This window comes from Schistocerca cancellata, chromosome 2 (assembly GCF_023864275.1).
Source record: "Schistocerca cancellata isolate TAMUIC-IGC-003103 chromosome 2, iqSchCanc2.1, whole genome shotgun sequence".
NCBI classification, from domain to species: Eukaryota; Metazoa; Arthropoda; class Insecta; order Orthoptera; family Acrididae; genus Schistocerca; species Schistocerca cancellata.
The window spans coordinates 770,900,717-770,928,520 of record NC_064627.1 but is presented as its reverse complement, the minus strand read 5'-3'; the positions used below and the strand labels follow the sequence as shown (position 1 = coordinate 770,928,520).

The 27,804-nt window shown below is 38.4% G+C and overlaps 1 protein-coding gene across 1 annotated transcript in view; it reads right to left on the bottom strand.

The window, feature by feature from the left end:
• The window catches only part of LOC126162598 (28S ribosomal protein S7, mitochondrial), an 85,197-nt gene that overhangs the window by 36,899 nt on the left and 20,494 nt on the right, over positions 1 to 27,804 (bottom strand). The window contains exons 2-4 of the mRNA XM_049919206.1: positions 21,776 to 21,961; positions 21,634 to 21,697; positions 3,436 to 3,603 (exon numbers count right to left, since the gene is read on the bottom strand). Of these exons, the coding sequence (XP_049775163.1) occupies positions 3,436 to 3,603; positions 21,634 to 21,697; positions 21,776 to 21,961 (418 nt within the window). The remainder of the gene's footprint in view (positions 1 to 3,435; positions 3,604 to 21,633; positions 21,698 to 21,775; positions 21,962 to 27,804) is intronic.

Genomic DNA, 27,804 nt, shown 5'->3' with positions numbered 1-27,804 from the left:
GGAATTATGCTAAACATGCACTTTTGTTTATGGTAAGCATATGATGTATGAGGAAAACTATAAAGACCACACAAAAAAATGTCACCTGCAATCATAAAATATCTTTGTTGTATCCAGGTACAATAACATTTCATAACTCGAATATCCACCTCCAAGGGCAATAAAAGACTGTACAACTCCTGCAAGAGTGTAACACAGTGGCTGTCTCATGCTTACATAAATGATCATTTCATGCTAGAACAAGTGTGTGAGGATGAGGAGCGGGAGGAGGAACTGAGGAAGAGTGAGTACTGTTTTAAATCTCAAATACTTCAAAATAATTACAGATGAGCACAGTACTGAAAAGAGAAGACAAGGGAAGAACTCCTCATGTCTTTGTTCTATGAACCACTCTGACATTTACTTTCAACAAATTCCTTGAAAAATGTCATTTGAACCCCGCACTTCCAGATACGAGCCCAACACTCAAACTATTGTACCATTTCGCACATTTAGTGAATACATATCCTGTCAAATGAGAATTTTGTTAACATCAATACAGATTTCAGAAAGAACGTACTCAGAACATGTACTTTTTCATTGCAATTCTACTTTATAGCATTTCTTTCTTTCAAGGGACATCTGATTTAGTGTTCCTAGTCTTCACAAACTGTTTAAATTCTGCACACAGCTAAAACAATCACAAAAAACCTACATTATTAAGCTATCCAATGAAATAGTTTGTCATATATTTTAGCAGTGGAGACTGCATGTCATTTAGTGAAGATCATATTTCTGGACCTTATACAGAAGTATTAAACCGAGTTGTTCAAATGATTAAAAAACTAAGGGCCTATTCCTGAAATACAACCACAGAAAACTAAGCTTTGAAAACTTGTACTGAAAATAAGTGATCTACAGCATTTAGACTAAAGTTACGCTGTTCTTTCCATTCTTCACAAAATCTTAATCCAAATACATTCTTGGATATTTTCACAAAGTGATACCCAATGCCATAGACCTTATACTGCTTTTTAACTTCTTTCTTTCTCCTTTTAGTTCAACTACATTTGTATTTGATAACTTTATTTGAACATTCACTATTTGATCTCTGCACTTACATTCAGTCTTTCAAAACAGTTTAGTGTAGATCTTCAAATAAACAATGAAGTATTTGTTTTGTAAATAAAACTGCCTTTTCCTGCTGCTAGTTATTTTATTTATTCCATACGCGTTTCGCCTTCTCCTGTTCTAAGGCATCATCAGTGGGATCTATTGTGTTGTGTTGTGGTCTTCAGTCCTGAGGCTGGTTTGATGCAGCTCTCCATGCTACTCTATCCTGTGCAAGCTTCTTCATCTCCCAGTACCTACTACAACCTACATCCTTCTGAATCTGCTTAGTGTATTCATCTCTTGGTTTCCCCCAACGATTTTTACCCTCCACGCTGCCCTCCAATACTAAATTGGTGATCCCTTGATGCCTCAGAACATGTCCTACCAACCAATCCCTTCTTCTGGTCAAGTTGTGCCACAAACTTCTCTTCTCCCCAATCCTATTCAATAATTCCTCATTAGTTATGTGATCTACCCATCTAATCTTCAGCATTCTTCTGTAGCACCACATTTCGAAAGCTTCTATTCTCTTCTTGTCCAAACTATTTACCGTCCATGTTTCACTTCCATACATGGCTACACTCCATAGAAATACTTTCAGAAATGACTTCCTGACACTTAAATCTATACTCGATGTTAACAAATTTCTCCTCTTCAGAAACGTTTTCCTTGCCATTGCCAGTCTACATTTTATATACTCTCTACTTCGACCATCATCAGTTATTTTGCTCTCCAAATAGCAAAACTCCTTTACTACTTTAAGTGTCTCATTTCCTAATCTAATACCCTCAACATCACCCGACTTAATTCGACGACATTCCATTATCCTCGTTTTGCTTTTTTGATGTTCATCTTATATCCTCCCTTCAAGACACCATCCATTCCGTTCAACTGCTCTTCCAAGTCCTTTGCTGTCTCTGACAGAATTACAATGTCATCGGCGAACCTCAAAGTTTTTATTTCATCTTCATGGATTTTAATACCTACGCCAAATTTTTCTTTTGTTTCCTTTACTGCTTGCTCAATATACAGATTGAATAATATCGCGGAGAGGCTACAACCCTGTCTTACTCCCTTCCCAACCACTGCTTCCCTTTCATGTCCCTCGACTCTTATAATTGCCATCTGGTTTCTGTACAAATTGTAAATAACCTTTCGCTCCCTGTATTTTACCCCTGCCACCTTTAGAATTTGAAAGAGAGTATTCCAGTCAACATTGTCAAAAGCTTTCTCTAAGTCTACAAATGCTAGAAACGTAGGTTTGCCTTTCTTTAATCTTTCTTCTAAGGTAAGTCGTAAGGTCAGTATTGCCTCACGTGTTCCAGTATTTCTATGGAATCCAAACTGATCTTCCCCGAGGTCGGCTTCTACTAATTTTTCCATTCGTCTGTAAAGAATTCGTGTTAGTATTTTGCAGCTGTGGCTTATTAAACTGATTGTTTGGTAATTTTCACATCTGTCAACACCTGCTTTCTTTGGGATTGGAATTATTATATTCTTCTTGAAGTCTGAGGGTATTTCGCCTGTTTCATACATCTTGCTCACCAGATGGTAGAGTTTTGTCAGGACTGGCTCTCCCAAGGCCGTCAGTAGTTCCAATGGAATGTTGTCTACTCCAGGGGCCTTGTTTCGACTCAGGTCTTTCAGTGCTCTGTCAAACTCTTCACGCAGTATCGTATCTCCCATTTCATCTTCATCTGCATCCTCTTCCATTTCCATAATATTGTCCTCAAGTACATCGCCCTTGTATAGACCCTCTATATACTCCTTCCACCTTTCTGCTTTCCCTTCTTTGCTTAGAACTGGGTTTCCATCTGAGCTTTTGATATTCATACAAGTGGTTCTCTTATCTCCAAAGGTCTCTTTAATTTTCCTGTAGGCAGTATCTATCTTACCCCTAGTGGGATATATAATGATACAGTTTTGTTAGTTATAGATTATCAAACAGTTCACTTCGCGATTTTTTTAATAAAGTATGTCAGTGGCATTACCATTTTAATAAAGAAATATGCCTTTACTTCATGATGGTCTTGGTCTTTAATGAGTGAATAAAATTCATGAAAGTCAATCTAAATAACTCAGTGAAGTTCTGAAGAATGTAATATAGTTGCTCTTGAGGTGACTAAGCCTAAAATAATTACATACATAGCCTTGTAAGCAGTCATAGCAAGCACCATCTTAGTACATAATTGGGGTAGACTTTTATGTAAGAAGACGTGTGTGTGTGTGTGTGTCAAAAATGCTTTTTTCCTACTTGACAGCATTAAGTGTGGTGTATATTATGACTGAATTGTAAAAGAGAGCTTGGCTGAAGATGTTCGGTTTGAACATAAGTTAACTTACTTGATAAGTTGCACCACCTCGTTTTATTGGTGCAACATGCAGCACAGGTCTTGAATTAGCAATAGCTTTATGGAAAATTTTTTGTGGATTAGTTTCAATTTTTGACTTTTCAAGCTCATTTGCTTTGTTATATCGTTCAAGCTGTATCCTTTTTATGTTTTCAAATGCCTGTAACAGAGAAAAATATTTTCATGCATAAACTGAAATTCGTTAATAATCCTCTCATACTACACTGCAGGACAGCTTTGTATCAAATGTGTGGTACATCATTAACAAGTGTTTTCTTTCAAGGATGAAATACAAACAGTAAACCGTGAAGTGAATATAAAACAGACTATTTCTTGAGAAAAGAAGTAGAACTGCTCTTGGAAGCTCTATCAAACTTAAACTGACAGCCATTCAATAAGACTCAGGTGGTACAAATGAAGTAAAGATATAATGAAGTATCTTTTTAACTTCGTGTAGCTGTTGTGTAACAATGGTGATAGTAGTGACAGGCACAAGAAGTGAGGGTGACTGTTAGACTACCTTTACTGAGTACGAGATTTGTCGCATCTGATTAATAAATTAATTTATTTATTGTGCATGCATCACCACCTATACTGCATACTTTCATTAAGCATCCACATGGATGCCTTTGTCATTTACTATGATAAGGTCTGCCACTGCAGAAGTTTTGCCTATTTTTGGCCATATCATTAGATGTTGATGATCTTGTATTGTACCACACTCACAGGAATTGCTCTCTTTATATCCCCATTTTCACAGGTTGGTACTGCATTGTATGACACCAGTTCTTAAAGGGTTAGGTGCAATGCATGCTGGAAACAGTACATAATTCCCAGCAGCCATTTGTTCTTACAGCTTCATTAGTGTCTGATTAACACAGTTTTGCCATAAATTTTCTTGTCGTATTTCAGGTGGCTCGGCTAAAGGATTGGTCATTCGCATAAAACTTTGCTGGGACTTCAGTCAGTATTGCTGTACCTGGTAGCCTTATATGGGTACCTGTGATCATTAGACTGTTTCCTACTTTCAGACTCAGCTGCAACTTATCTTCTGATTGTGGATAGAGCTATGATGAGAATGGATAAATTTGTTGAACTGGTGCTTGCTTTAGGCAACAAGACACTACACACATTGATGATGATTCTGAAATGATGTAGCTAATATCAAAAATAGTTAGAAAAAAGTTTTAAGCACCAAATGGCAGCACAGGCAACTACATGCTCATAAATATGTTACAGGTACTGTAACAAGAGATTCTTTAATGTTGAAAAGATGATGAATGGGTAGGATGAAACAAGACAAATGAGGTGTTATTTAAAAAATCCAAGATTACAGGGCAAATGAGAGACAACAGGACAGAACACAGACAACCTAACAATGACATGCTACTGGCAGATGATATTTGTAAAACTGAGAGGGGGCAAATTATAGCTTGTAGCTCAGAGATAACCAAAACTGGGAACATAAATGAGACAAAACAGGCACCAACAGATAAAATGTAAGAATGGAGTATGTAGTAAGGTGGAAATAACCATGGAAAAAAGAAACATGTCAAGCCATGTAAAGAATAATAAAATGTAAGTAATGGAAGGAATAATGGTAACCACTCAATATATAGTTGCAGTGTTGAGCAGACAACAAGATTAAAATTCAAAATTATTGAGGCTTTTGTAGCCATTTGTTGACAAACTGCCTATTGGAATCTGTTTTGGGTTCTTCTGCTGAAATTTGTTTGATGATTTTTCCAATACTTTACCAGCACGAGTGGTCAGCATTGTCAAAGCTTCACTCTCCATTGCTGGTAGTGGACTGGACTTGAGCTTGCGGGTGCAGTTCATATGTCCCTGTCACGCCAGTGTCCGAGAGCTTTTCCTTGGCTCTCCCTTGCTACCTGCAATTGTTGTTCGCCACAGCTTGGGAATCCAGGATCTATTCCCAACAAAGAATTTCCTCAAGCTTGCTGGAAACACTGTCATGTTTTTGGATCTGTATGGCTTCCCAGAACAAGTGAGCATGGAGCTCTTGTCCACAGCAAAAACCTCTGTGTTGGAAAATTTTATTATGTGGTCACTCTCACACAGTGCATGCTCCACCACAGCCAATTTCTGTGTCCCAACCTATGATACAATTTGTGTTCTGTGATCCTGGTGTTGACGGACTATCCAGTGGTTCCAACATAGACTTTCCCACATGTACAAGGTATGCAGTATATCTCCGACATGGCACTCTACCAGTTATGCAACTGGTAGAGTGTCCATTGCTTCTCAGAGAGCTTTCCATGTGTTGCATTTTGTGTCTGAAGTGCTGTGTCTTACATATTCTCAAGGTGAACATATCTGGAGTCCCGTGCTGCAGCAAATGACCATTTTGGGCAGCAAGGGGAGAACCATAGTGATAATGATCAGGGAAAAGCCCTCTGAAATTAGTGCAACAGGTAAATACTATCTGTAGCTGCAAGCTTGACTCCAGTCTGCCACCAACAATGGAGGGCGAAGCTCTGACAATGCCAGCTACTCGTGCTGGCAAAACACCAGAAAAATTCTGAAGCAAATGTCGGCTGAAGAACCCGAACAGAAGCCAAAAGGCAATTTGTTAACATTGAAATTGTCACTAAGCTTTCAGACAATGTCCTTTCTACTCTAACAGACAAAATACATACTGGCAGACTATATTATCTTTGTGCTGCCACCCAATTTCGGTCAGGGGTTGTTCTGGTGATGCGAGTGAAAGGAACAAGGAAGAGGGGCAGGGGAAGGGTGGAGTGGAGAGAAGAGACAGTAATGGCTGGGTGGTAGAGACAGCAAGAGAATGGTTTAGGAGTGTGACACCAGCAAGCCAACCCTGGACTCTGGACGAGCAGAAGAAGTTGCACAGAGGCTAAACTGAGGTCCAGCACTTGGGTGGATAGGGAGAAAACATACTCTTCAATCAAAGTGGTCACAACTAATGTTATAGTGCGTTACAAAAAATCACTGCAATTACAACAGTACACATCTAAGAAAGGGAAGATGGAAAATGAAGGGACAGATATAGATGGATGAAGACAGAGAGAGAGAGAGAGAGAGAGAGAGAGAGAGAGAGAAATTTACTGTCTATATACATCTATTCATTTTCACTGATCGTTTAGTTATCGTCTTGGCAATACAAAAACTTATGCAGTGGTTGACTGTAAGCTGGATAATGGTTGTTGTCTCACAAGACACATTGTGGAGAAATAGAATGAGTGATCAGATTGTTATGGACACTTGGCAAATTAAAAATAATTGCTCTTGGTGAATCAAGTAAAATACTTTCTACAGGGTACCACTGCCATCAAGGAAAATTTGATCGACACAACCCACACTAGAAAAGCATTGTGTGGTATTCTGTTGTTTTAAGAGAGGTAAGTATGTAATGGCCTTGTCGTACTACTAACCTATTTGTAATTATGGTAAACTTTTATTGTCTTTTATTATGAACCTTCAAAATTACATGACATTGATTGGCTGTCATAACATGTAACTACAAACTCACAAAGATTTATAAGTCTACACTTTGAGAATTGTTTTCACTTAAAGTGAACTTTTTATAAATATTAACAATGTGTAAACTCATTATTTGCTTATTCGATGCATGCTGGCATGGGGTGGTAGGTTTGCAACTGTTCAGTAATCTGGAACTTGGTTAATTTTTTATTTTGTCCATCTCAGTTGCATTGATGTAAAACTCAGCAGTAGTGGTTACAGGTTTCGGGCTGACTCGCCCATTTTCAAACCACACACCATGCTATTAACCTCAGTTGTTCATACAACATTGTTAAAGCTATTGTAATTATTACAGAGTGTTCAGAGGAAATTTGGGGAGGGAGGGGACGAGGAGGAGAGGCTTGTTTTCTCTAGAAACAACATTTAGCACTTCAGTTCACTCTTACCTTAGTTATGAATTTGATAATTGAAATTTACCACTAAAACAAAGTGCCTGTATTTACACCTTGGCCAGGAACCTGTGCAAACTCACCTCGAGCATTTTCCTTCTGAAAATAAATAATTATGGCTTCTAAAATTGATCACCAGTCCTGGAGGGATAAATTTTGAAAATAGTTCTGTTCACTGGACTTGAAATAATTAATAAATTTGTCTTTGAATAAATGCAACTTCTACTTTTAGCACCAGAATGAAACTCTCACAAGAATTCAGCTTCTATCTTTTTAACAATTAACATCATGAAATTTTTCAAATAAAATGTAGTTAGTTATTATTATCATGTGGTTGCATTTGCTTTCATCATGAGAAACAAAGTAAACTGAATTCTTGATGTAATCAAGGCCTAATTCTTGCAGCACTGAATTTTGCATGCAAATATCTTGGACTCATGGCCATAATTTACATGAGATGACTTTATCTGCAAAGTGCTAATCATTGTCTTCCTCCACAAACTGAAACATTACAAGCACAAAATATCTACATTTTGTAGAGTGGACTATTATGTGAACCTTACTCATGCACTGCTTGTTAGCTACTCTGTCCACTGTTGTCCATTAGCTGCACACTTGTTCCAAAGAAAAGACATACCAAAAACTGGGAAAGACAAGGCCAACGGTAAAACCTATAATGATAGTATCTGCTGGAGAGCCTAGTGTGAATTTCTCCCAAAGAAAAGGTGTTCCAAAAGTGGAAGAGACAAGGGAAATAGCTTTACAGTTAAAAGACATTATGGCTTCCCTTTTTCGATAACTGAAAATCATTCTCTTCATCAGGAAGAGGAGAAATATTCACAAATACATGTGTTCATAACAATATAATAAGGGGATCAATTACTAATTACAAAATAATTATACAATCATCTTACGACATCTCTCTCTCAGTATCAAATACATTGATATGGCAGTGGCATAATTGTGAGAAGTGAAGGCAATGATTAAATTGACTGGGTACTTATAAAGAAAACTAGTATTCAAACAGTCAACAGTATATTTGTCCTGACAAGTAAGGCTGCAGAGGAGGAAGTGTCTAAAAGGCAAACAAAATGAGCCTTAGTGAAGCACCTGGTGAATGTGATCAGTGAGAATAAATTTAAGTTTTATAGTGAGTTCTGCATTTCATCCTTGCTGTGGATGTGGCTAGTGAAAATAGTGCCACAAATAGTGTCGCTATTTCAGAACTTGAAGATGAGCTGTAGGGTTCAAGTATTCCAGAAAAACTTCTATAAACAAATGTTGAAAATACTGACTTTAACAGAGATCAGCCTAACTGCATGGATCTGTTTGTTATGTTAACTGTGAAACAGTTAGATTAAGGGGAAATGAAGTAGAGAACAAGACTGTCTTAAATGGATAACATCAGAAGTCTTTGGCATGGATAACATCAGAAGTCTTTGGCATCGAGGAATGTTGATGTTGTGGAAGTAGGCAATGATGGTGACAATGAAGGTAATATGTGTTTGTTGCAGGGTTCTAGAGCACATTCTTAACTCAAACACTGTTATGTTCCTGGAAGAAAACAAGCTTCTTTCAAAGAGTCAGAATGGATTATGGAAAAACAACTAGTGTGAAACAAGGTTGTTTTATTCACACAAGACATCATGCAAACAATAGGTGCTGGTTAACAGGCAGATTCCTTCTTTCTGAAAGGCATTTGACACTGTACTACATCACTGACTAATGTCAAAGATAACATCAAAAAGTGCATCTTCAAAAGTGTGTTATACCAGATGGACTGTTTCACAAAAATGAAGGTAACATTGACCATATCCTAAGGAAGTGTAACAGAAACTCTAATGTTTTTAATATATAGGGTGTTTCAAAAAGAATATACATATTTTGAACACACATTTATTAAACGTGTAAGACAGAAAACTGTGAAACTTAAGATATGTATTTATGAATCTCTCAAATTTAGATACAGATATTTAATACGTCATCCACCAGCATCAATACTCAAATTCCTCCCATACTCGGGCAAGCATGTCCATCATCAGCAATGTTACAGCGCTATGAATCCAGTTCGTCACCTCTTCTAGGTTCTGTGGTAAACGTTGTCCTTAACGAAACCCCACAGGAAGAAGTCACAGGGTGTCAAATCTGGTGACCACAGAGACCAGCTGAGAAGTGTTTCTGGTTGTTTGACGATCAATCCAATAGCTCAGTTGAGTTTCATTCAGATATTTACACACTTGTCGTCTCCAGTGAGGGGGTGTCCAGTCTTGTTGAAAAATAAAGTACTCCTCGTTCAGCCTCGGAAACAACCAATTTTGTACACAGTACAATACTGCTGACTGTTAACCATGTTTCCATCAAAGAAGAATAGTCCCTAAACAGATGAGTGGAACAGTGTAAAAAACACATTGATTCTGGACGATTCTTGTGCATATTCAGTGTGTGCGGGTGGGTTATGTATGCCACAAATTTGAATATTGTGTTTGTTTACTTTCCACTGAAGTGGAAAGCTGCTTCATCACTGAGTATGATGCGCTGTGCAAAGTGTTATCATTGTCAATAGCATTTGAAGCTGGTCAGAAAATGTCAAATGTTTGTGTAACTTGTACAGCTTCACAACCAACTGACATCTTAAAACACACCAAGTTTTGTTGCTGTAGGCAGTTTAACTCCTGACTAGTATGACAAGTTGACTTCCACAATTAATTTAGTGGGATCCGCTTCAGCTGTACTAATATTTATCCAAAGCAAGACTGGTTTTGAGATTTTAAAATCCCTTCTTCAAGTGTATGAAACTGTAACATAAGAGAGGAGGAACATAATGGAAAGTATGTGTAAAAACCAGAAGAGCAGACAGCTGAAACAAGGTGACTTACTTATTGTATACAGTAATACATAACATGCAGTTGAGTCAATCAGTACAAAAGTTCCAATCATTACATGCGGGCAGAACTAGAAAAAATAAAAAAGGGAAGGCCCAATAATCAAACTGATCTAAAAATGTAACATCTGGACGCGTGGGGCGAAGTAAACAGAAGAAGAGAACAAACACAGTACTCACTCTGTCCGCAGCCGGACAGCAGTATGTTAGGAACGCCAACCACTATTGTGTGGAGGGCCATGCCAGAGGTCTGGAAAAACAGTGTGTGTCAGGCACCAACTGTGTACAAGCAAGTAAAGTGACATTATCAGCGATGATATATATATATATCTAAAAAGAAAGATGATGAGACTTACCACACAAAAGCGCTGGCAGGTCGATAGACACACAAACAACACAAACATACACACAAAATTCAAGCTTTCGCAACAAACGGTTGCTTCATCAGGAAAGAGGGAAGGAGAGGGAAAGACGAAAGGATGTGGGTTTTAAGGGAGAGGGTAAGGAGTCATTCCAATCCCGGGAGTGGAGAGACTTACCTTAGGGGGCAAAAAAGGCAGGTATACACTCGCACACACACACATATCCATCCGCACATACAAAGACACAAGCAGACATTTGTCCTTTTTTCCCCCTAAGGTAAGTCTTTCCGCTCCCGGGATTGGAATGACTCCTTACCCTCTCCCTTAAAACCCACACCCTTTCGTCTTTCCCTCTCCTTCCCTCTTTCCTGACGAAGCAACCGTTGGTTGCGAAAGCTTGAATTTTGTGTGTATGTTTGTGTTTGTTTGTGTGTCTATCGACCTGCCAGCACTTTCGTTTGGTAAGTCACATCATCTTTGTTTTTAGATATATTTTTCCCACGTGGAATGTTTCCCTCTAAAATAAATATATATATATATATAAAAAAAAAACAAAGATGATGAGACTTACCAAACAAAAGTGCTGGCAGGTCGATAGACACACAAACAAACACAAACATACACACAAAATTCTAGCTTTCGCAACCAACGGTTGCCTCGTCAGGAAAGAGGGAAAGAGTGGGAAAGACGAAAAGATTTGGGTTTTAAGGGAGAGGGTAAGGAGTCATTCCAATCCCGGGAGCGGAAAGACTTACTTTAGGGGGAAAAAAGAACGGGCATACACTCGCACACACACACACACACACACATATTCATCCACACATATACAGACACAAGCAGACATATATAGAGGCAAAGAGTTTGGGCAGAGATGTCAGTTGAGGCGGAAGTGCAGAGGCAAAGACGTTGTTGAATGACAGGTGAGGTATGAGTGACGGCAACTTGAAATTAGCGGAGATTGAGGCCTGGTGGATAACGGGAAGAGAGGATATATTGAAGAGCAAGTTCCCATCTCCGGAGTTCGGATAGGTTGGTGTTAGTGGGAAGTATCCAGATAACCCGGACGGCGTAACACTGCGCCAAGATGTGCTGGCCGTGCACCAAGGCATGTTTAGCCACAGGGTGATCCTCATTACCAACAAACACTGTCTGCCTGTGTCCATTCATGCGAATGGACAGTTTGTTGCTGGTCATTCCCACATAGAATGCATCACAGTGTAGGCAGGTCAGTTGGTAGATCATGTGGGTGCTTTCACACGTGGCTCTGCCTTCGATCGTGTACACCTTCCAGGTTACAGGACTGGAGTAGGTGGTGGTGGGAGGGTGCATGGGACAGGTTTTACACCGGGGGCGGTTACAAGGGTAGGAGCCAGAGGGTAGGGAAGGTGGTTTGGGGATTTCATAGGGATAAACTAAGAGGTTACGAAGGTTAGGTGGATGGCGGAAAGACACTCTTGGTGGAGTGGGGAGGATTTCGTGAAGGATGGATTTCATTTCAGGGCAGGATTTGAGGAAGTCGTATCCCTGCTGGAGAGCCACATTCAGAGACTGATCCAGTCCCGGAAAGTATCCTGTCACAAGTGGGGCACTTTTGGGGTTCTTCTGTGAGAGGTTCCGGGTTTGAGATGAGGAAGTGGCTCTGGTAATTTGCTTCTGTACCAGGTCGGGAGGGTAGTTACGGGATGCGAAAGCTGTTTTCAGGTTGTTGGTGTAATGGTTCAAGGATTCCGGACTGGAGCAGATCTAAAATGGGTGTAGTAATGTAAACATCAAAATAACACACAAGAATGATCAAGTTGGAACCCATACATTTCACAAAGAACGGCTAAGAGAAGCAACTAAATGAATGGGAGAAAAAGTAAATCTGTACCCTACAGATTAGTAAAAAAATATGCGCTGCAATAGGTAACCAGAAAATGGTAGATAGGCCAATCATTATTCCTTTGTATAATGTATGGCACCAACATGATCTTTTTTATGCATTGTTTCAATGCTTTCATTTTAGACTTGTGATGGTTTTTATATATTTTATTTTATTTTATTTTTGTCACTTGAATCAATAATGTATCATACATGTGAAGATTTACTTAGGATGGTTTATATTACCATTAATTTTTATCACTGATCTCACTCTTTTTATACCTTGTTCATTCATTTTACCTGTGTACCATCACCTTAAAACATCACATATTGTCACATGCTTGAAAGTTATTTGGTCTATCGGAGTAGCAGAGCTCATTCATATTCTATTATGTCCTTAGATGTAGTATAGTAAGTGCTTGGACCAGTAGCTCCAGATTTTCTATATCTTTGCTGATAACATCAGTTTATTTGCTTTGCACAGTTGGCACCCGCACTCACCATGCTTCCACACCTCTGGCGTAGCCCTCCACTAAGTAGTAGTTGACGTTCCTACCATGGTTCTGCCCAGTGGTGAACAGCGTGAGTACTGTGTTTGTTCTCTACTTCTGTTTACTTCGTCCCCCCCCCCCCCCCCCTGCAAGTGTTACATTTTTAATTGATTTGATTATTGGGCTCTCCCCTTCTTTTTTTCTAGTCTCGCCTATATGCAATGATTGGAACTCTTGTACTGACTGGCCCAACCACATGTCATCTATTACCAGATACAATAAGTAAGTCACCTTGTTTTGGCAGTCTGCCATTTTGGTGTTTACCCGTATTTCACATTATATTTCTTGTTTCCTCTCCTTTATATATTACAGTTTATAACCTGATGATGGGATTTTAAAATATCAAAACCCATCATAGTTTGAATAAATGTTAGTACAACTGAAGCGCATCTCTCTAAATTAATTACCAGGCCTCTCATTTGCAGATGTTCTATGTATCAAATTCTGTGAGCTGATTTTGTATGAGTATGCTGGAAAGCAGTTTGAATTTGTGTAACATTTTTGATGGAAACACAAGGGCTGCCTGGATTCTTCCCTTTACACACACATCCTGTACCTACAAACTGTCAGTACCTTCTGTGAATGTTCCAGCCATTTGGAGGCTCAGTTTGGTAACTCAGTCTGAAATGTCTCTGCATATAATCATGAAATTACACTTTGAAAACTCAAGAACACAAAATGATTTCTGCTGTAAGGTAGCCATTTTGCAACATGTGATAGTAACCAAGCAAACAGAAGATAACCAACATCTAGCAGCAATGAATATAAACTAGACAATGTATTTGTTCCTCCAATAACTGAGCTGTGATGCAGCAATCAATATCTCGACACACAATACTTTGTAATATGTACAGGGTTATTATAATTAAAGTTTAACTTTCAAAACACTGTAGAAATAACACCACTGGTCAGAATGACATCAAATTGCAATGGAATATTGTTGGAGGAGGAAAACATACAGCAGAAGAAGAAGAAGAAGAAGAAGAAGAAGAAGAAGGAAAAAAAAGTATGAAAATTGATCAATAGATGGCGCTGTACGTGACAGAGTACGTAAATGAAAAAAAGGTGTCACGTGCATATGTGCATGACCCACTAAAGTTTGTATAAACATGCTGGGTACACGGCTTTTCCTCCGTCTGTGACATTCACCATAACTGTCTCAATACAGGATTGCACTCTGCTTGTAAAGCTGTATTTAAAGATTGATGACTGTGCACATGTGGCTCTGCAGAAGTTCTGGACATGGAAGGGTTTGAAAAAAGGTGTTGTGAAACTAAATTTCCGACGCATTGATCCAGTTTGGATGTCTTTTAGTTTATGAATTACAGATACTTAAAGACAAATAAAAATTAGTGCAAGAACTGTGAAATTAACAGTGACTAAATAAAAACAGCTACACAGAAAAACACTGTGTCAACTGTTGGTCACTGATGAGTGCTACCAGTTGAGTTGCAGTCTAGCATTGCACAATTATTTACACGGCAGCTTTAAATGGAAAACTACTTATTAGGATTAATTAATAATTTTCACTTATAATGAATCCATACAAACTAATGAATACTGCAGCATTTTGTAGGGTTTGTGTTCCCAATGCATAGGATAACATTGTAAAACATAGCTAAGTTAATCAGGAGGATATATCAAACATGGTGCTCACGTATGAATGAGCTGGCTTTAATTATGATTTTGTGTGTGGAAAATACAACTTCAGTTTGTGTGGCACGTTGGCTGCACAGTTATGGAGACTTGCCAATTTCAGCAACTGTGTTGTATTACAATACATAGCAAATTTCACAAGACTAATCACTGCACTTAGAGAAAATTCCAGGGCAGTCAACTCTTGGAATTTTACACGTATGTGATGAGCTGAAATAATTTAACCATTTTACAATTTATGCTAGACTAAATTCTGCTCAACTGGGATACCTTACAGAGTTGATATGAAAAGTACCCAAAGGTGGGATCAACTTTTATGAACCACCTAAATGGTGTTGCAGGTAGAGTCCCAGCCATCACACTCTACAGCCACTCCTGAAAGTGTACCCTCATTTGCAAGTAATTGATAAAAAAAATTACGAATGTCACATGAAGACTAGAACTTTAAAAATATTAGTATCATGCAGAGTGGCGGCACAGTTTAATGGTTAAGGTATATGGAGCCAGCTGAGGGTTTGAATCCTGTCAAATGTTATGAATTTTTTTTATTTTTAAGTAACTCCGGTTAGTGTTTTTGTTCAATTACTTAGTTTAAATGTAATTTTTTCCATTTCTAAATGTTTGTCAAGTCACTTTAGCCATCTTATTAACTTTTTCATTTGCTTTAATTTTTCTTCCAATCATTTAATATTTCTGTCCATGTGATTTTTATCGTTTTTATGTATTGGTTGCAATTTAATTTCTTCCATTTTATCCTCTTATATTTCTGTAAATAAGTTATACAAAACTGCAACCAGTCACTTGTTTGAATAATTATGTTTTATTCCATGAATCGGTTTTCGAACCTTTTCAGGTTCATCTTCAGATGGTTTCAGGAAGTTACATCATTATTGCTAGCATAATGCTGGGTGCTGGCTCTATGATAAAAAGATGGAACACACTTTAATGTATCACCATGACTACAGCTTATCTGTCGATATGGATGTAAATTTAGTTTTTTACTTACTGCGACAGTATAGGCAGCTTTTCTCGGTTAGTGTCCATCTGTCTGCCTCCATTATGATGTCCAGTTGTTATATCACTACGCACACTTCCATGCAAACTATATTAATTTACACTCTGACAGGGAAACTTTTCCAGCATACAGCATGTGCTTTACAATTGTTGCTTGTAACAAAGATCTTGACAGAAAGATATGGCATAGGCATAATTTGTTCTTCTTTACATGTATTAAAGTCGATATAAGGGCAAATATTTTAATCAGACTGGCGATAACATGAGACTACAAAATAAAATAAATACTCTTTAGTTCAGCTAAAGGTATACGTATAAAAGTTATAGTGATTGTAATGGACTAAAGCTGTTTGTATGGCTGGCTGTACACATTATACTTAAAAAAACTATGAACAAAAGTTCTTTAACTGTTAACTTATTTTTATTCTAACATTAAAGTGATTGGGAATATTGGCAAAGGCACAGCTAGAAGTAATATGTATAAAAGTACTGATTTATATTAGCAGTAGAGGGCTTTGACATTTAGAAATATAGTACAGGTTTTATTCTGTGGTAGGATATTACATTGACACTGGTGTAGTTAGGATGTAAGGAGAGGGAAGGGGGTCGTTGGGGGCTGCTTTATTACAAACGCTATGTTGATGACACTCTCATTCTGTTCAATGGATCAACAGAAAAAATAGATAATCTAGCCAAAGAACTTAATAAAATTCAATTAACAGTAGAATATGAAACACCAGAAGGCATTAACTATCTTGATCTAACAATCTCAAATAAAAATCAAAAGCATAAATTTCAAATTTTCAGAAAGCCAACAAACACCAATATTACCATACACAAATCCTCTTTCCACCCAGACCAACATAAAAAAGCATTCTTCTGAACAATGGTTAATCACATGCTTAAAATCCCAATTGACACAAATGAAAGACAAAAAGAAACAGAAATTATTAAATAAATTGCCTCCAGCAATGGGTACAACCCTGCAATAGTAGATAAACAACTCCATACAACAAAATTAAATCAACCAACTGCTGAACAACCACCCACAAACAAGAAGACAACATTTTATAAGTATGCCTTTCCTAGGGAAGATTTCTCACCAAATTGCCCACCTCTTCAAGACATACAACATAAAAATAAGTTTCATCACCAACAACATACAAAATAAAATCATACACAGCACCAACACCACTATACAACAGTATCAAAAGTCAGGTGTGTACAAGTTCATTTGCAACTCATGTCCAAGCTTCTACATTGGACAAACTGGTGGAAGCTTCACAATAAGATTTAAAGAACACATAGATGCACTCTGTCTTAACAACCTGAAAAGTCCAGCTTTGCCTCACATCTTGCCCAATACAATCATTCTGCAAACAACATAGAACAGAATCTGCAAATACTCCACTTTGCCAACACTGGCACAACACTTGACCTTCTTGAAGAAACTGATATATTTATCTACACAAATACAGCACCTGACTACCTACTCAATGATCAAATTGAACTGAGAAACAAATTTTTCCTTCAGAACTTTGAAGATCTACTAGTTCAAAACAAATAACCACTCAACGAATGCTACACCGCCCCCCCCCCCCCCCTCTCCTTACATCCTAACTACACCGGTGTCAATGTAATATCCCACCACAGAATAAAACCTGTACTATATTACTAAATGTTAAAGCCCTCTACTGCTAACATAAATCAGTACTTTTATACATATTACTTCTAGCTGGAACAAACAGAAGCTGCCCTTACCAATATTCCAGATCACTTTAATGTTAGAATAAAAAATAAGTCAACGGTTAAAGAACTTTTGTTCATAGTTTTTTAAAATATAAAGTGTACAGCCATACAAACAGCTTTAGTCCATTACAATCACTATAACTTTTATACATATATCTTTAGCTGAAATAAACAGAATCTACTCTTGCTAATACTCCAGATCATGTTAACATAACAACAGAAATAAGTCAACAGTTCATCTGAAGGTTTGTTTTTAATTTAAATTTAAATATAAAGGTTCTAGTCTAACAGATAGCTGCATCTCACTGCAGATACAATAACTCTGTATCATTGATTCCTGGGTATTCATGTTAATGACAATCACATTTTAAAAAATGCTAAAAACTGCCTGTATTATATGTAATATACAAATAGAAATAAGATATCAGATCACCTGAAGTTTGTTCTTGTAGTAATTTATTTTATTTTGTAGTCTCATGTTATCGAAAGTCTGATTAAAATGTTTGCCCTTATATCAACTTTAATACATGTAAAGAAGAACAAATTACATCTATGTGCAAAGTACGCCTATGCCATATCTTTCTGTCAAGATCTTTGTTACAAGCAACAGTTGTAAAGCACATGCTGTATGCTGGAAAAGTTTCACTGTCAGAGTGTAAATTAATATAGTTTGCGTGGAAGTGTGTGTAGTGATATAACAACTGGACATCATAATGGAGGCAGACAGATGGACACTAACCGAGAAAAGCCGCCTATACTGTCGCAGTAAGTAAAAAACTAAATTTACATCCATATCAACAGATAAGCTATAGTCATGGTGATACATTAAAGTGTGTTCCATCTTTTTGTCATAGATCCAGCACCCAGCATTATGCTAGCAATAATGATGTAACTTCCTGAAACCATCTGAAGATGAACCTGAAAAGATTCGAAAACCGGTTCATGGAATAAAACACAATTATTCAAAAAAGTGACTGGTTGCAGTTTCGTACAACTTATTTACATTCAATATACAGTCACGGTTCTAAAATATCCGTAATGGATAAGCACAAACATTATTTCACATTGCACAAAACCCACTGCTTCATACCACAAATTATTAATGGCTTTGTCAAAACTTACAGTAAAGTTGGCTCACATCATGTTTCTCCTATGCCAATATGTCCTACACTATCTCTTCAGTTCCTTTATGACCTCTCACTGGTGTTCCCTATGGACAATATGGTGAAATCTCGATATGTCTCATTCCATAGTATTCCCACATTTCCTCTAAATTGTGCATTGTAAATTGAGGACCACTGTCCAACAATAACATGCCAGGCTTCCCCACTTGCACAAAATAGTCCTTTTCTTTCTTCTTTATCAAGACCCCTGAAATAAATCTGTTGCAGTAACCCCAGAAATATACCTGTTGTGGCCTTCATCAGTGCAGTTGAGCAGGTGGCTCTCAAACTGCCTCCAAGTGAAATCAAAGTTGTCCAACGAGATACATGCAGGTCGTTCACCAAGCATTGTGGTGTTACCAGCAGATAAGGGGACTGCTACCATCATGCTACCGAAGGCAGACTATGATAGCACAGTTTGACAACTTCTGGATTCCAGAATGAGATTTTCACTCTGCACCGAGTGTGCACTGATATGAAACTTCCTGGCAGATTAAAACTGTGTGTGCTGGACCAAGACTCGAACTCGGGACCTTTGCTTTTGCGGTGAAGTGCTCTAACATCTGAGCTACCCAAGCACGACTCACACCCCGTACTCACAACTTTACTTCTGCCAGACGAGTCTCCTACCTTCCAAACTTTACAGAAGCAATTTTGTAGTTCACATAGTCTTTAAATTCAGTATGATGGTAGATTGACAGGCCACAATGCAAACAAAGATGTATAAGAAGCAATCAAATGAAAATGAGATAGGACGGAATAAAAATTCGCCAGCTGCTAGTAAGACACACACACACTGAGGGATCCATACAAACTTAATTAGGTATACGGACTGTTTATCCATTAGCAGAATCAATCAAGAACCTTGGTGATTTTTGTCTGTTATCAATATTGATACTGGCAAGATATTGGCCCCAGGCATACCAACACTTTCAACAATGTTTTAATTTCAAATTTAAAGTAGAATAAAAGAAATGTTTTTTGTGACTTATAATTAAAAATTAACAATTTCCTATTTTTTCTCTTTACTTGTACTGTGAAACCTATCTTCTTGCCAAATTTCATTATTCTATGTCATGAGGAAGTACCCTCTACATTTTACTGAGTGAGTCTGCGAGTAACCAAATATGTGACATAAATGGCCATACCTTTTGACTGCACAAACTTAGAATATTTTCATTTTTACGCCATCAAAGTACTGTAGGCCACAGTATGTGACATAAATTTCAACTTGAAATATCAACCAGTTCCTGAGAAAATGGGGTCAGATATATATACAGAGAGTCTGATAACAAATGACATTTTTTTCATGTGATATAATTACAAGTTAACAATTTCAGGATTTTTCCTTTGGTTGTAGTGTCAAATCTTGCTTCTTGGCAAATTTCAGGATCTATGTCAACAGGAAGTACAGTTTTAAAAATTCGGACATACATACATACATAGATACATACATCATATGTATATACAGACAGACAAATGGGCAGTTAAGTGATCCTATAAAGATTCATTTTTTCCGACTGAAGTACAGAACCCTAAAAAGTAAGTAAACCGTTTACTGTTTCAAACATAATCACCATAAATGTTAACACATTTAATCTACTGTGGGACAAGATGACACTAGTTTCATGGAAAAATGTTTGTGGTTGCCCACGACACCATGATTGTACCCAAGCATGCAGCTCTTTGTCTGAATCAAATTGACAAATGTCATTCTTCAGGGCTCCAAAAATATGGAAATCGCATGGGGAGCGATTGAGACTGTATGGATGATGTGTAGGAGCTCTCCAGCAAAACTACTGCAGTGCAATTGGAACAACCTAGGCAACATGTGGGTGGGCATTATCCTGCCATCCTTCAACATTCATGGGCGTTAGGACTTGATGGCTCACTGGCTTTTTTGGAACATGACACCACAATTAATGCACAGTGCTACGTGGACACTTTGCAAAAACAGAAGAGCACCATGACGTCCAAAGGCCCAAGAATGTTGAAGGACAGCATCATTCTGTTGCAGGATAATATTCACTCACATGTTGCCAAGGTTATTTCAACTAAGTTTAGAAGTTTTGCTGGAAAAAAACTTATACATCCACCATACAGTCCAGATCCTTGACCATGTAATTTCCATATATCTGGAATCCTGAAGAAAGATATTCACGGCCGTCAATTTGATTTGGACGAACAGGTGGTCACCTGGCTGCAAACAGGGTTGTGTAGGCAATCGTAAACATTTTTATGTGAAGGCATTGACCATCTTGTCTCACAATGGTGATTACTTTTGAAATATAATGTTTGAAAACAGTATTGGCAAAGCAGTGACTTGATTAGATAATTTGAAATAACAATCAGTCTTGATCACTATTTTTATTAAAAAGTCTCATGTAATGATAAATGGTTTTTATCCTATATAGATCATCATCAGTCCATGTTTCATAAGGAGCACTGACAAGTTTCAGAAGACACCTCTGGCAGCTTGAGCAGTTTACTCTTATTCCTCCCTAAGCCCCCCCCCCCCCCCCCCCTCCTCGAATTTGTTGCATTTTCATTTGACTGCCCATTATACTTACAGCAGAGATCATTCTACAGAGATTACAAAAGAAGTGACAGAGTAGTTAGTTTCAGTAGGGGTTTTACTGTAGGTAAACCACAAAACAATCACTAGAAATGATATGTTTATATCAGGGAAATGCTGTTGGTGTTCCTAACCTCTGTATATGTTGGTCGGATGTTCTACAGTAATGCACACAACTGGGCAAGCCTAAGTTTGCCTTGGTCATGTATGATGCACAGTGATGAACAGTATTCAAAATTAAGTTGAAATTTTAAGTTTACTCTGACCAGTGATTGAATTAATTGCTAGCTTACAGAGAACAAAATCACTCACGACATGACAGGGCAATATATGACCTCCTTGGAGGAAAAATATTATTTCATGCAAATGCTAGAAGGAGCCATTATATTAGCATTTAGTTAATAAACTCTACATTTGCATTCTTTTAATAAACACAAAGTCGAATTCTTCCAAATTTTTACATACCTTTTGTACCAGCTCTCGGGCTAAAGCTTTCCGTCCCGATTTCATAACATGATTTGTAAATTTCCTGCAAATCATAATGCAATAATGTATTCACAACAGATTAAATAAATAAATATACAATGAAAAAATGTTGTTTATTTACCTCACAATATCATCATGAAAAACAGACGAAGTCTGATCATTTAGGGCGGCTTTCACAGGTAAATGTGAGAGCTTCTGGGCTTCTCCTTCTTCTATTAATCTATTCTGTTCATTCTGCTTAAATACAGGGTCAATAAAATATGGTGCGTATGAACTAAACGATGCTTGTTTCACAACATTACAGCATCTGAAAGACATGAATACACTCTTTTTTAAAAAAAACACCCACACAAAATGACAGAATAAAAACTAATTGCTAAAATGGTTTTAACAATATGTCCAAATGGTGATGTGTGGAAACAGATTTGATTTCACCTCCAACAAGGTTAGATTTGAAAACCCTACATGTGGATAAAAACAAATAAAAATTGGCTTGTTCAGCAACATACAAAATTACAGAACATCTGTACCTGAGATACTGCTATTGCAGGCAGAAAAGATATGCCTTGAGTTAGCTAAAGACCGATCACAATCTTGATTTGAGGAAGCAAATCGGCCATATCCCTTTCAAAGGAATAATCACAGCAATTTCCTTAAGCAATGTAAAGAAAACCACGGAATACCCATCTGATCCCTAATGTGACAGTATCTCTAGTGTTTTACTCTGTGTTGCTTTGCTCAGTGTAGTTGTTGCAGGAGTGAATTTTAATTTGCTCTCCTTGCCAGTCTTTACGTTTGTGTTGTCTGTTATTTAGAGTTCAGTTTAAAAATAACCATCCTTTATTTTCTAAATTTGTGTGTGATATATTATTATTATTGTAAATGACTAATCAAATTTATGTCAAATGGGCATCAAATCTCATTAAACATTTACACAAGGCTTTTGGGTGCCTCTACTAACATTAACACTATGATTCACAGCTCAAAAAGCAGCACAGTCAATGGCACACAGTAAATGAAAACCCTTGCATGAAGTTTGTATGCATCCAGGTGGCTATGAAAATGATGTGACACCAGAATATGAACAAGTTAATCAAGAAGCTCAGTCCTACATGTTTTTTCCTTAGAAATCTTTCCCCTTGCTGATCTGCAGGCAGGATTGTATGGATAGTTTCAGTCAATACTGACCTGTGGCAAAATCTTCTGGTTACTGAACTATGGCAAAGTCTTCTGGGGCAAGGCGGCCAAGGTGACAAAAGTATTTATTCTACAGGAGTGTGAATGTAAAATTGATAACCAAATATCAAGCAGAAGTGAATTGAAAGACATTGGGCTTTTTACACTCACATACCAATAAAATTATTCACTAATGGTATTTGGTTTAATAATAGTGAATTTGGGATGAACTGAGAAATTCACAATCACATAAATAATTTCCATATGGCTCATGTTTCATCCATGGCAAGATGTTTAGAAAGAAGGTTTACGTTCTCAAGAACAAGTATTTAACAGATTGTCATCAGACATCAAGCAGGAAATTGCTAATCCCCAAATATTCAAAAATGTAGAGAAAGAGTATCATATTACTCACTATTCCTATAGTTTTTCAGCATATTTGGGTCCAATGAATTGCATTTCCAAGTGCTGCACTTATTCCACTACTTTACATTATACTGATGGCATTATCAACAAAGAGAACTAATTGCGCTTCCTGGATATACACTCCTGGAAATTGAAATAAGAACACCGTGAATTCATTGTCCCAGGAAGGGGAAACTTTATTGACACATTCCTGGGGTCAGATACATCACATGATCACACTGACAGAACCACAGGCACATAGACACAGGCAACAGAGCATGCACAATGTCGGCACTAGTACAGTGTATATCCACCTTTCGCAGCAATGCAGGCTGCTATTCTCCCATGGAGACGATTGTAGAGATGCTGGATGTAGTCCTGTGGAACGGCTTGCCATGCCATTTCCACCTGGCGCCTCAGTTGGACCAGCGTTTGTGCTGGACGTGCAGACCGCGTGAGACGACGCTTCATCCAGTCCCAAACATGCTCAATGGGGGACAGATCCGGAGATCTTGCTGGCCAGGGTAGTTGACTTACACCTTCTAGAGCACGTTGGGTGGCACGGGATACATGCGGACGTGCATTGTCCTGTTGGAACAGCAAGTTCCCTTGCCGGTCTAGGAATGGTAGAACGATGGGTTCGATGACGGTTTGGATGTACCGTGCACTATTCAGTGTCCCCTCGACGATCACCAGTGGTGTACGGCCAGTGTAGGGGATCGCTCCCCACACCATGATGCCGGGTGTTGGCCCTGTGTGCCTCGGTCGTATGCAGTCCTGATTGTGGCGCTCACCTGCACGGCGCCAAACACGCATACGACCATCATTGGCACCAAGGCAGAAGCGACTCTCATCGCTGAAGACGACACGTCTCCATTCGTCCCTCCATTCACGCCTGTCGCGACACCACTGGAGGCGGGCTGCACGATGTTGGGGCGTGAGCGGAAGACGGCCTAACGGTGTGCGGGACCGTAGCCCAGCTTCATGGAGACGGTTGTGAATGGTCCTCGCCGATACCCCAGGAACAACAGTGTCCCTAATTTGCTGGGAAGTGGCGGTGCGGTCCCCTACGGCACTGCGTAGGATCCTACGGTCTTGGCGTGCATCCGTGCGTCGCTGCGGTCCGGTCCCAGGTCGACGGGCACGTGCATCTTCCGCCGACCACTGGCGACAACATCGATGTACTGTGGAGACCTCAAGCCCCACATGTTGAGCAATTCGGCGGTACGTCCACCCGGTCTCCCGCATGCCCACTATACGCCCTCGCTCAAAGTCCGTCAACTGCACATACGGTTCACGTCCACGCTGTCGCGGCATGCTACCAGTGTTAAAGACTGCGATGGAGCTCCGTATGCCACGGCAAACTGGCTGACACTGACGGCGGCGGTGCACAAATGCTGCGCAGCTAGCGCCATTCGACGGCCAACACCGCGGTTCCTGGGGTGTCCGCTGTGCCGTGCGTGTGATCATTGCTTGTACAGCCTTCTCGCAGTGTCCGGAGCAAGTATGGTGGGTCTGACACACCGGTGTCAATGTGTTCTTTTTTCCATTTCCAGGAGTGTATGATGGAAGATCATTTATACAGAAAAACAATAACAGCAGTTCCAATATCTATTCCTGTGGTACACCCATAGTGATTATTAGATTCTTATGATGCTATCTTACTGTGTATGCTCCCTTTGTGTACTATTAATGTAATATTTTGTAACTTATCAGTTAGGTAGGATGAAAAGCAGTTACCAGTATGATACCATGCTATTTGAGCTTCTCAAGGAGGGTACTGTGAACTGCACAAGCAAATGTTTTTGATAAGCCACAGGAAATATCAGTTGGTAGCATTTTTACATTTAGTAAATGTATAACATGATTTACAAATTGAAAAGTAGCATGTTTTGGGAGAAACACTTTGAAATCAACCAAAACAAGCAGTTTCCAGAAAGAGACTAAATCTTTGGTATCTAATAATATTTTCCAGCTATGCCTATGTTCTTCTAGTCACACATGCAGGCATAAATGGGGTAATGCCTATTGATAGGATATTGTGGAGAGAGTAAGGCAAATCAACTATTTCAATCTACCCAAGAAAAATTACTAACGGAAAGAGATGTGATTTTTAAAGAAAATACAGTTCAAAAGGGTCTCCTGAACCTACCGTAACAGATGTATGCTCTGTCCCATAACATAATGATGATGTGGCATGTGATGTCACATGTGAACAAACCGAAAGTGAACAGAACACTGACAATATGTCGTTGCACAGACTTCAGATCTGTCATTATCAGAAGAAGCTTTGTAAAGTAAAGGATTGTACAAAGGTTCTCAGGCAATTAAAGAAGAGTGGCAAACATACTGAAAATAGGACATGGGAAACAGCTATTTTCCCTCAGATAAAAAGCCAGTCAACACCAAGTGGATTTTCAAAATTAAAAAGGCTGTTAAAGGCGTCATTACCAGTTACAAACCACATCTAGTAGTTAAACGATGCACTGAACCAAAGGGTCAGTCTACAAAGAGACACATGCTCCAGGAGTCTGCTACAATTCCGTAATACACCTGTTTGCTTTAGCTTGCCAGATAAATATTATCCAAAATATATCGCTTACACATTGCTGCAACATTCCTACAACACTATTTGAAAGAGCAGATTTACGCTAAAATCCCAGAGACTGATTTTCTCACTAGAATTATTAAGGACAAGTGCATCTAGAGAGTTAAGAAAGCAGTTTGTGGGTTAAAACAATGCCATTGCAACTAGAATATTAAACTATGTAGAACCGACTTAAACACAAACATTAATAGATGTGCAACAGGTTCATATATTTATTAGAAGAACAATGTAACAATATTATGAAAAGGAAAGTTGCTACTCACCATGCAACAGAGATGCTGAGTCGCAGAAAGGTGCAACAAGAAGACTGTCAGAAATAAAGCTTTTGGCCCATAACGCCTTCGTCAAAAATAGACACCCCCCCCCACACACAACGCAACTTGCACACTCATGACTGCAGTCTCAGGCAACCGTAGCCATACTACAAGCAGCAGCACCAGTCTGTCTGCTGCTCACAGTGTGGCTACGTGGCTACAGTTGCCTGAGACTGCAGTTGTGTGTGTGTGTGTGTGTGTGTGTGTGTGTGTGTGTGTGTGTGTGTGTGTGGGCACGCGCATGCGCTTGGATGTGTGTCTGTAGTCTATTTTTGACAAAAGCCTTATTAGCCGAAAGCTTTATTTGTGACAGCATTTTTATTGTGCCTATCTGTGACTCAGCATCTCCACTATACAATGAGTAGCAAATTTCTTTTTCATAATATTGTTACATTCCATCCTGGACTTTCCATTGTTAGAACAATAATTGAATGATATATTAATTTTTGCAGTGTATGTTGGCAACATGTTGATTTTAAGTAATAAGCCACAAGAGAAGGGAAGTGACAAAAAGAAACTCAAACTACAATTTACATTCAAAAATCTGGTAGTACTGAATTGTTTGGGCATCAGAACCACAAAAGTTCACAAAAGAGAGTATTGTAAATGAATCAGTCTTTATATAGAATGAATACTTGATAAATGCAACATGAAGAATTGTAATCCAAAGTTGACAAACTCTGAACAACAATTACATACTCAGACATGACCTGTGATCCAAGACAGATGAAGAGAGTACAGTCATGAGAAATATTCCTTAAGACGACCTGTAAGCAGGGAATGTATGAACAATCTGGCACAAAATCTGCATATGCAATTGCAGTTGTAAGTCATTTCAACAATAATCCACGAATACTGCACTGGCAAGTAACTGAAAGAATCCTGTGATACATGAAAGGACTAAAGATTGAAACTGTCACTGTCTAGTGCTGAAAATTAGGCAGGAGACACAGAGGGTAGAAAATCAGCCACTGGATTTATGATTAAATTACAAGCAGGTGCAATTTCTTGGAGCAGCAGAAACAGCCTACAGCAACTGTATCAACTATCGCAGATGAAAACATGATCTTTGCTTCAACTTGGTCACGAGACACTCAGACAGCAAAGATTGGAAAATGAAATCTCTTCATTCCTTGGAAGTAACCTAATTAGAATTTACTGTGATAATAAGTGTGTGACTGATTGTCCAAAGCAAGTGTCTACAAATAATAAACCAAACATACTGATGCCAGACATCAATTTCTTAGAGAAAAATACAATCGGCTCAGGTTATAAAGGAACAAAGTCCAACAGAGCAGAAGCTCACTCAAATCTAGATGAAGCAACACTCACGACTACATAATCACCTAACTGAAGATTGTCATAATTCAATGACGTAAAATGTGTTTTTGATGCACATGCAATGTGACACTTCTTGCTCTTTCAGTTTAAATCTGGCTAAGAGCTTCTTTTTGTCACTTCCCTTCTCTTGTGGGTTCTAACTTAAAATCAACATGTTGCCAATATAAATTTCAACAATTAATATATCACTTCCAACTTCTAACAAATTCATAGACCTTTTGTACATCTATTAATGTGCAAATTTAAGACTGTTTTATTTAGCTTAATATTCTAGTTGCAACTATATCAACATTGAGTACTGACTAA